The 9969-nt window shown below is 57.1% G+C and overlaps 1 protein-coding gene across 4 annotated transcripts in view; it reads right to left on the bottom strand.

Moving 5' to 3' along the window:
* The window catches only part of FOXRED2 (FAD dependent oxidoreductase domain containing 2), a 15851-nt gene extending 6595 nt beyond the window's left edge, over positions 1 to 9256 (bottom strand). For 2 of the 4 annotated variants that reach the window (XM_046646786.1, XM_046646785.1), the window contains exons 1-8: positions 9168 to 9256; positions 7933 to 8481; positions 6019 to 6270; positions 5605 to 5868; positions 4536 to 4702; positions 3280 to 3445; positions 1734 to 1975; positions 378 to 548 (exon numbers count right to left, since the gene is read on the bottom strand). In XM_046646786.1, coding sequence (XP_046502742.1) covers positions 378 to 548; positions 1734 to 1975; positions 3280 to 3445; positions 4536 to 4702; positions 5605 to 5868; positions 6019 to 6270; positions 7933 to 8480 — 1810 coding nt within the window. In that variant the 5' untranslated portion in view covers position 8481; positions 9168 to 9256. The remainder of the gene's footprint in view (positions 1 to 377; positions 549 to 1733; positions 1976 to 3279; positions 3446 to 4535; positions 4703 to 5604; positions 5869 to 6018; positions 6271 to 7932; positions 8482 to 9167) is intronic. The other 2 variants (XM_046646789.1, XM_046646787.1) reach the window with 1 other exon arrangement.
* Positions 9257 to 9969: the final 713 nt, after the last annotated feature.

Here is a 9969-nt window from a genome sequence, read left to right as displayed (position 1 = left end):
ACCTGTTCCAGCCCCACCTCCCCCCCCCAACCTGCTCCAGCCTCACCTTCCCATACCTAAGTGCAGGAGGTTACCCAGGCTCTAGGCTACTGACCATCAGCAGGTATTCCTCATCTAGCAATGGGTTTGTGCCTTTCTTAGTATTTGGCCTCTGGAGAGTTCTTTTATTTTCCTGCTGGTTCTTTAAAAAAGACATTTTATTCGGCGTTGTCAGGTGTGCTGTCCTGGGAGGGGTTTCTGTGAATAGCTAGTCTACCACATTGTAGGAAATGGAAGGCTTGGGTTTGGGATTCTAGATGCAAGTCCTGAAACCCCACAGGGCGTGGGTCTATCTGGTCTTTTTTCAACCTCTTTGTCCTTCTGGGAACTTAAGTTACCTGCATAGAAGCTTCGCAAATCGGTGTCTAAGCAGTTCTCCAGGAAGCGCCTCAGAGGTAGAATGTGCCCCACTGGGGCCGTCCAGTCTGTCAGGAAATCCTCCACGATGTGGTGGATGGCTGTGGGCCGAGGCAGGGGCCAGTCTGCGGGGCGGAACCTCACCTCCTGCTCTGTGGGGAGGAGCGAGCCGCGTCAGAGCCGAATGGCTCCCGACATCCTACATGCCTCCCTCCCTCCAGCTCGGCTTTCCTGATACACCCCTGCGCTGGGCCGCGGTCAGTTTGTTCCACAGCCATCTCCAAATGTCTGGAAGGTTGGCATGAGGAGGAAAGACTAGACTAGACTTGTCCCTAGTGGCATCAGAGGGCAGAACTGAGACTAATCACTTGGACCTGGTATTTTTCTAAGACTCATGTGGACCAATGTCTACTTTGGCTGCTTCAACAGTGGCCTTTCTGTGGAGAGACTTCCTGCATCGAAAGGGCTCTTAGAACTCATGTATTCAGCTTCCCACCTGGTGTGGACTGCCTTTGTGGCATCCCCGTCACAAGCCATGGCTTGACCATCCCTGTACTGGGGAACTCGGCTCCAGGGGCAACCCATCCCACTGTTGGGCAGCTTTCCCTATTAGTTGCTCCTTATGTTGAATATAAACCTGCATTCCTGTCACTCCTGTTGACAGCACCTCTGCCTTTTTCTAGATCCTCCTCGTCCCAGTGACAGCCCTGCAAATTCTGAAGCAGGAGTCATGCTCTCCAGGCAGTTCCTCTGCGGTAGCTATTCTGTGCCAGGCCCCGTGCTGGCATCCTGTGTTATCTCATTTATGCTCCTATAATCCTACAAGGAAGGCACTGTTGTTATCCCCATTTTACAGATGAGGAAGCTGAGGCTAGAGGTTAGGTAATGGTCCAGGGTCACACAGTGAGGAAAGGACAGCTGGGAGCCCTGTCCAGCTTTTCTGTACTCTTTACTGTCACGCTCCTGGGTTAACCAGTTCCAGTTCCTTCTAACAGTCAGTCTCCAGGTCCTCCCTCCCCGCTCCATGGTCAGCCTCCTTTGGAGACGCTACAGCATGACAGTGGCCCTCTTACTACATGGTGCCTGGAGGAGGAGATTACAACGCTCCCTGTGTGGCCTGCCTGGGTCACCGTATGCACCAGAATCTGAGAATACCATTTATCATTCTTGGATCTCCTGCCCCATTTGGTCTCTGGGCAGATCCCCCAGGGGTCCTTCTCCGTCAGCTGAGAGTGCTGCGTGAGGGGTTAACAGTGACAACTCGACAGACAGTGGGGTCCGGGGAGAGCCCACCTCAAGAAGGCACATGCGCGGGGGACGGCAGGGAGCCAGCTCACCGGTGGGGAGGTGCCTGTAGTAGTAGATGACGGGGTGGAGGAAGTTAGACTGCCAGGCGTCTTCTATGTGCCCCACAGACCGGTCATAGAAGAAGACATCCTTGTCGGGTCCAGAGAAATTTCTGCCATATTCCATGTTGATGACGAAGAGCCCGTGCTTGGCGCTCCGTCCCGTGATCATCTCCAGCTGGGCCAGCATCTGCATGGGGAACTCCTCCAGGTACTCAAACGCTGTGGCACCCCTGGGGATAACGGCCACGTGTGCAGGTGGGGGCGACGCCAGACCCTCTGCTTCGGCAGAGCTGACAAGCGTGTGCCTGTGTGCGCGCGTGCACGTGTGTGTGTTTCCCTCCAACCAACTGACAATCAAACAGCGTGCAGACTCTGAGCAGCCCCATACAGCGCGCTTTCATATCACGTGACAGCTGAGGCCTGACTTACACACGGGGTAGACTGCAGAAAACCTGGCGCAACCTGAAACCACTACCCGGGGAAGAGCGAGCCAGCTGTGAGAACGTAATGGAAAAGCCCCAGGAGGGAGTGAACGCCTCGGTGTCCGCAAAGGACAGGAAGAAGGCCAGTGTGGCTGGAGGGGAGTCAAGGGGGAGGGGCAAGAGAAGGGGTCGGGGGGTCCTCAGGGGCAGGTCAAAGAGGGCTTGTGTGTGCCAGGATGGGAACTCTGGGGTTCCTCTGACTGGTCCCTGGAGAGTACTGAGCAGAGATGAATCCGTGCGACTCAAGTTTTAAAAGGACCACTCCTGCCACCGTGTTGACAGCAGACCACAGGGGCAAAGGTGGGAGGCTGCTGCATTGGTGCAGGGAGAGACGCTGGTGGTCCGGACTGGGGTGGCAGCAGCGGAGCTGGTGAGAGGCGGTCAGATTCTAGGCAGAATCCGCAGGTAGAGCTGACGAGATTTACAGCTGAGCACTGCTGGATCTCCTGCATGCCTCGAGCAGGGGGTGCTGCTCCCCTGACTGTTCCCTCTGACTGAGGGTTCTTCCTCTGCTCCTCACTGGCCACTTGTCCTTTGAGGCCCTCCTCCCTACCCCCCAGCCCTTCTCCCCACTGCTCTCCACCATTTCCCTCTCAGGAAGTGTCCTCTGTGATCTGCTGATTATCACTTGATCGAGAAGGAGCCAACCTGGTCCTGGCCCGAGGTCACTCTTATACCCACACGGTGGTACCTCTCCTCCTTGCAGTTTACTACTTATCTGTGTGGTGCCAAATGCTTTCCTTCCCACAGTCTTGCCAGGTAGGTGTTATTATCTCTATTTTGCAGATGAGAGAAAGGCTCAGAGAGGCTAAGCAACTTGCCCCAAGTTACACAGGTAGAGATTCACACCCACGTCTGTCTGTCTGTCTGTAGAGCTTGTCGTGTTGCTTTCACTGACTTTTCCCCAGAATAGATACCCTGGCCCCATGCAGGCTCCACCTCAGCAAGGAACCACTGGGCTATTCCTCACCTGGAACAGGAAGGGAAGCGCTCTGGCAGGGTGAGCGGTGAGGCAGGGTGGAGGGGAGAGCCGGGGGGCAGGGGCTACTCACTCCTTCAGCAGGACGACATCGGCCAGCACAGTAAACATCTGGTAGAGCCCAGAAGCCTCGTTCACGCGCCGGACGATGGAGCTGGTCAGCTGCGTGATAGGGTGCTCAGTGGAGGGCCAGGGGACGCCGTGGTGGCGATGCTCCAGTAGCCGGTGAACAGCGCGCACTGAAATGGGCAGAGGGAAGAAACAGCATGCCGCACTTAAGATCTTACCTTCCATCACGAGGAGGGATGTCCAGTCCTCATCAACTTCTCTGAACTCAACACACACCTGTATGCTTGGCTCCAAGATGCCTTTAGAGCAGGGTCAGCAAATATTTTCTTTAAAGGGCCAGATGGGCAATATTTTTGGCTTTGCAGACCACACAGTCTCTGTTGCACCACTCAGTTCTGCCTCTGGTGCGAAGGCAGCCATAGAGGATGGCTAAATGAATGGGTGGGGCTGGGTTTGGTCCCCAGGCCAGTTGGCCCACCCCTGCTTTGGGCCATCTGCATACGGAAGTCCCACCACTATCACCCCACACGTGGGATGGCAAAACCAGACACAGAGCCTTCTGCTGAAACCTCGCCGCTTCTCACAGTCCCTGTGTCTATCAGACTCCCGTAGGGAAAACCTGTGACTGCAGTCAAGCACCCATCCAACAACCCAATGAGCTACCCAGAGTGCAGGAAATTTATACGCTCAGCAGCTAGCGTTTTGAAAAAGAACTGATATAATCCAATTGCAACTTTTATTGAAATTTGTTCGTACCCAAGGAGTCTGTGTGTGTGTGTGTGTGTGTACATGTGTGTGATGCTTCCCAGCTGCGCGGTCCCTGGGTACTGTTTTCTTTAGTCCTCACCACGCCCCCCGAGGGTGGAGAGTTCACCTCGTCTACATCTCTGATGTCAGGGATGTCCCACAGAGGCTTGCAGGGGTTGTGAAGCCTCCCCTCTAAGCCGCCCACTGGGGAGGACCTCAGGTTAGCACTGCGCAAGCTCCAAGTTCTTGCCAACGCATGGTGCTTCACTCGCACAGGACTTAAGCATAGAAGCCGCCACCCCGAGGTGTGCGTCCTTTTACACCTTATCTGATACTTTTCTAGATATATCCTCAGACCGTGAAAACCTGTTGCCATCTGGCCCAGACAAGGATTTATGACAATCGATTACTGATAAGCAATTCCCTTTAATGCTGCTGGAAATCAGGAGTGCGTTTACAGGCTCTGGGTGCTTGCTCCGTCTGGGGCTCAGCGGCCCTCTCGGCCGGGCTCACCTGTGTACCGGAATCCATGGATGAAGCCCCCAGCAGATTTGCGGTAATCCACAGAGTGGCTGGCGGTGCCCAGGACAAAGAGACCCCGGCTTCCTTTGGACTCATAGCTGGCTTTGACCAGCGGGTACTTCTTGCTGAACTCACCCCCAGAAGAGAGTCTGAGGGACCTATGAGTGGAAAGGGTTGTTAATACAAATTGCTGCTGTGTATGAAACACTGATTACAGGCCTGGCACTGGGTTAAGTGCTTATAGCCCTTTTCGCATTTAAACCACGCCCACGGCCCTGGGAGGCGGGGTGATCATCTCCATCTAACAGATGGAGGAACTGAGGCTCAGGTGGAAGATGTGGTGGGCCAGGGACAGAGCCAGGATTCAAGCCTGCCTCGAGGCTGGGCTCTGGGCTAAGACTGAGCTCTGTTGGACCTGATGGGAAAGGAGGGGCCGGGACGGGCCTCCAGTTTCTCTTTGTCTGCCCGTGTCTTGGCCAGAAGGAAAGCGAGAGGCTGGAGGGATTCTCTACTGGGGCCGCAAGTCTAAAGACGAGGAGCCACAAAGCAGTTCTCAAAGTACAAGTGTAAATAATTTTAGCAGCTAACGTTTTATTGAGCATATAGTATCTGCCAAGCACATTCCTATACAGTCTTCACGACAGCCCTATGAGAAAGAAACTCTGATCCCCACTTTAGTGATGAAGGAACTGGGGTGCAGTGTGGTGAAGTCACTCACCCGGAGCCCATACTCTTAGCCACTATGCTACACTGCCCTTCAGCAAATGCACCTCCTTATGCTGTCTGAGCTCGCTCTCCCATCTGTGCTGCAGGACCGCCATGCAGAGGGGACCCGCCGCTTCTGCTCCTCTAGGACGGAGGGCCACAGGGCCACTTGGGGCCCCCAGTGGACAGAGAGCTCATGTCCTGGGTGGGAAACCAGGCAGCAGCCACACCTGTTCTGAGGGGGCAGTGCAGAAAGCCCTGTCGCTGGCCCTGCTGGACCGGTGACTCTGTTCCCCCAGGGAGGCGTCAGACGGGGTTTGCTAAGGGACCCAGTTCCTCCCGCGTTGGGACTCACTTGTTGAAAATGGAGAAGTCGAAGTTCCAGCCCAGGCAGCGGATGACCCGGTCGTAGGCATCGCGCATGGCAAAGTTGTCATTGTCATCCTGGGGGAGGGTGATGGCGTCGGCAGTCTGGTTGGTTTCCTCCAGGAGATATTTCAGGGTGACGTGGAACCTGCCCTCGCGGTCCTTCACGAGGGCCAGATTGGTGAGGTCGGACTCGAGCAACCCGTCCAGGGACTTCAGTTGGTAGGTGTCCAGCAGGCCGTTGTTGATGGCCCTGGGGGCCAAGGGAAATGCCAGGGGAGAGAAAGGAGTCTGTACAGGGTGCAAGGAGACTCGGACGAAGGGATGGCTGGTCCAGTGGGGGTCGGGAAAGGCTTTCGAGGGGGCTGGTGGTACAGAACACACAAGCAGCTGTGTAGCATACCTGAGGTCTCCAACGTAGTGAGTGGCCCAGGAGAGCCGGACCCGGGAGCGGCTCAGCATGTGGATAAAGTTGGTGACGTCAAAGATGTTCTCTGCTGTCTCAAAGGCCGAGTTCCCACGGCCCAGGATCAGCACATTCTGACCCACAAAGTCCATGGGGTCCACGGACACAGACTCGTAACCCTCCGCATATTCGGAGCCAGGGAAGTCGACTTGGTTGGGGACTGACAACCCGGTGGCTACAAGAAGGACACTGCAGGTGGGGGACAGAGGGAAGATGGCTTAGGCTCCGAGCTCTAAGACCACTGGGGGAATATCATTCTTTGGACCTGCCCGCCTGGCTTGCCTGCCTCACCCAGACTGCTGGCTCCTAAAAGAAAACAGGATCTTCCTTCCTTCCTTCCTTCGTTCATCCGTCCCCTGACCTACCCCAGTGTCTTGGAGAGACCTGGCCGAGCCCCTGGCTGAGCTCGCTCCAGTGGGTATAGTTTTCTTTACGCCTTCCTGGGAGTATCCTAGACATGAGGATGAATTTTACTCTCTGAGGAGAGGGAGACACCATGAGAAATGGAATAATTCCCCTAATTCTGAACACAGCAGTCAGACCAAGTGTCACCCCCAGTGATGAAAATGAAACTGGGTGTTCCGCTTCCCCTCTCTGACGTGGCTGGCAGATGCAGCATCCGCAGGGCAGTACTTCTGTACCAGGCCTGGTACTAAGTGTTCGATGCATCCCCCTCCTGCTCAGAGCAACCCCGAGCCTGCTTTCCAGGTGAGACACAGGCCTTGCGGGCCCACGGCCTCCGAAGCTCTAGGACGGCAGAGCCAGCATCTGACCACGGAGCAGCCCGACTCCAAAGTCCCGCTCTCCATCTCGGTGGGGATTGCAGTGGTGGGCAGCCGGGGAGCTGGGCCCTGCCGGCCTGCAGAATGGTTTGATCACAGGCTGGTTTCAAAACCAGAACCGGGTGGCCTGGAGGAGGGGCACGCGCAGCCCCTAGCACTCCCTGTTTTCTGACCTTTGTCCACTCTGCTCATATCTGACCCCCCCATGCTGAGCATGGCTCCCTAAAATGCGGGGGTCCAAATGGGCACAACCCTCTTTCCCTGGGCTGTAACAAGCCAGGAGCAAGACTGGGCCTCTGGCAAAGGGCATGAGAAGATGAACGCTGTGTGAACACCTGCCTGGAGCCAGGTGCTAGGCTCATGGCCCCGAAGGGAGAGGCCGACCAGTGCTGCGGAAAGAACACAGGCTTTGGGGCAGGAAGATAAGAGCTCAGATTGCACCTCTACCATGACAGCACCAGTTCCTCAACCGCCCTGGGTCTCAATTCTTCATCCGTAAAATGGGGATCAGAGAGCCTCCCCCACGGGGTCCTTGTGAGGCTTGAATGAGTGCTGCTGAGCACGTGAGTCTGAGTTTGGCTTGTCTACAGGATATTAAGCTTTCTCCCAAGCCAAAGCAAGCTAAAACTGAATGCTGGAGGCAGTGTCTGCTGGGCCTCCACACCTGTTCAGTTCTGACATCCTGCTGAGCCCGTCGAATGCTGGACATTTGACCCAGCACTTCCCAGAAAGTATTTTGGGGAACACTAGTTTAGGAGATACCCTGTGAAAAGGGTTTTGTGGGTACATAAGCTTAGACAATGCTGAAAACTCAATGGTGGAGTGTCACTGTGAATTTGCAGATATTAAAGACAAATTATGGAGGAAAGAATTGGTTAGTATTTTCCAAACATAGTAGATCACAATTTGTTTTTCAAAACATATTTGGCAAATGATGGCTGAGCTGAACCTCTTAGCAGTGAATTTCAGCAGGAGCAGGGAGTGGCAGAAATGCCCCTATTCTCCCATTCCTCCCACACCTACCAGCCAACCATGGGTGTCAGTTCCTCTCTGCGACCCGGTCCCTTACCTGCACCGGTATGCCTGGCCTTTCTGGTCGGTCAGGATGAAGTAATGGCCATTCCAGGCCCGCGGATCCTTGTCCAGAGTGACGTGGGCAATGGTTGTGTTGTACAGCACGTGGAGCCGCAGCCTGTCTGCGAAGTCGCGCAGGTAGCGCACCATGTCGCCGGCGTCGGGGAAGTAGGCGCGAGAGTAGTGTCTGAAGAGCAGCCGCGGGTCGTGGCTGAGCAGAGAGTTCCAGTCGTGGCGGAGGTTGAACTCGGCGTTGACCTTGCCCGTGTACCGCTTGTTGATGCTGATGAGCTTGCGGTGCCGGGGGTAGCGCGTGAAGAAGCTGCCGGGCTCCGGGGCGCGTTCGAACACCGCGTAGTCCCTCCCGGCCCGCTGCAGGAAGTAGGCCATCTGCAGGCCCGCGGGCCCGGCGCCCAGGACGCAGTAGTCCCGGTGCGGCGGCGCCGAGGCCTTGGCGGGGCGCAGGGAGAGAGCCGGGTGCAGGGCGATGGTCAGGAGCAGCCCCGGGGGGCCCCACAGCGGGGCTGCGGCGGAGAGGCCCATCCTGCGGCAGACCACAGGGGTGAGGGCTCGGACCACGGAGGGCCCCTCGACGCCCGGGGGGATGCGTGACGAACGGGGCCCAGAAAGAGGCAGGGGCTTGCTTGAGCGCTCACTGCTATTTGGGGCAAAGCCAGGACCAGGACCCAAACCCCTCTCGGCTCATTGGCCCCGACTCCATCGTTTCAAGCTCGGATCTGGGGCTCCCCCCAGGAATCCTGAACCCCTCCATCTCCTCAGGGCCTCGGTTCCCACAGGCGCCAGGCCCCTTCTATTTACCATGGTAGTAAGAGGGTGGGCACTCCCCCAATTTTCCCCTAACACCTCTCCAACGCCCTGCCTACAGCCTCGAGGGGCCTGTCTCTTTGGTCACCCCCCCCCCCTCCCACGCCCCGGCTCTAGCCTGGAGGAGGTGTGGCTTGCATGGGCTCCGCCCCCCGCCAGGTAGGCCCCGGCTCTAGCCTGGAGGAGGTGTGGCTTGCATGGGCTCCGCCCCCCGCCAGGTAGGCGCCTGGGCGCTGGCCTCTGCGGTCACGTGACAGGGATGCCCCAGCACATCTGCCGCCACGCGCGGGGCTGCCCCCCGCCGGCGCGCGCTCTCCGAGGCTGCTCCCCGCGCGTGCGCGGCGCCCACGGCCGCAGCGCCCGCCCCCCGGCCCGCCGGCCCGCCCCCCCGCACGGAGCCCGAACCTCCCAGCGGCTCCGGAGGCAGCCCGCCGCCGAGTGAAGCCGAGTGAAGCCGAGTGAGGCCGCGCTCGGCCGGCTCGCGCCACAGCGGCGGCCCGCCCCGCCCGTCCGGCCAATGGCAGGGGGCGGGGTCACGTGTGCGGCGCGCGGCATGCCGGGACGGCTGGGCGGGCTGTGGGCGCCCGGGCGCGGGAGAGCGCCACGTGCCGAGTCCGCCCCAGCGGCAGGCGCGCGCCGGCGGCTGGTGGCGGGGCCGGGGCCGGGACCGTTGTGGGGCGCGGGGCTTTGGTTTTAAAGCTGTGCTTCTCCACGTGTCAGTGAGGCACGGGAGCAGATGATCTTTGGAGATAATCCCGGCTTTACACTTCACCATTAATGGAGCCAAAGGCTTATTGGCTACCCAGATTTTTGGGGACTGGAAACCAGGTTGGTGAAGACAGGACAGGTAAACCAGCGAACAAGCGTTTGCTCCAGTGGTTCAGTGTATTGCTTACTAATTAATATACATAACTGACTTGATCTTCCACCAACCAGGAGAGGTAGGCAACGAGTTTGTTTCCAACGTTCGGTAGCCACTGGCTAAATGGAGTTTAGGGGTGATTTGTTTAAGATAACACAGGCAAGTGGAGCCTGGAATTAAAACCCCGCATTTTCACTCCAAATTATGAGGTCTTTCCAAACATTTTTTATTCATTCATGAATCATGTTTTGTGTGCTTGGTCATAGTGTAAACAAAGTGGCCTATGATAGGCCAGTGTAAAGACACAAACATAAATCCATTGCTAATGCGCAGCAATGGTGTGGC

Source organism: Equus quagga, chromosome 19 (assembly GCF_021613505.1).
Source record: "Equus quagga isolate Etosha38 chromosome 19, UCLA_HA_Equagga_1.0, whole genome shotgun sequence".
Taxonomy (NCBI): domain Eukaryota; kingdom Metazoa; phylum Chordata; class Mammalia; order Perissodactyla; family Equidae; genus Equus; species Equus quagga.
The sequence above is the reverse complement of the archived record's forward strand: the minus strand, read 5'-3'. Positions and strand labels throughout refer to the sequence as shown.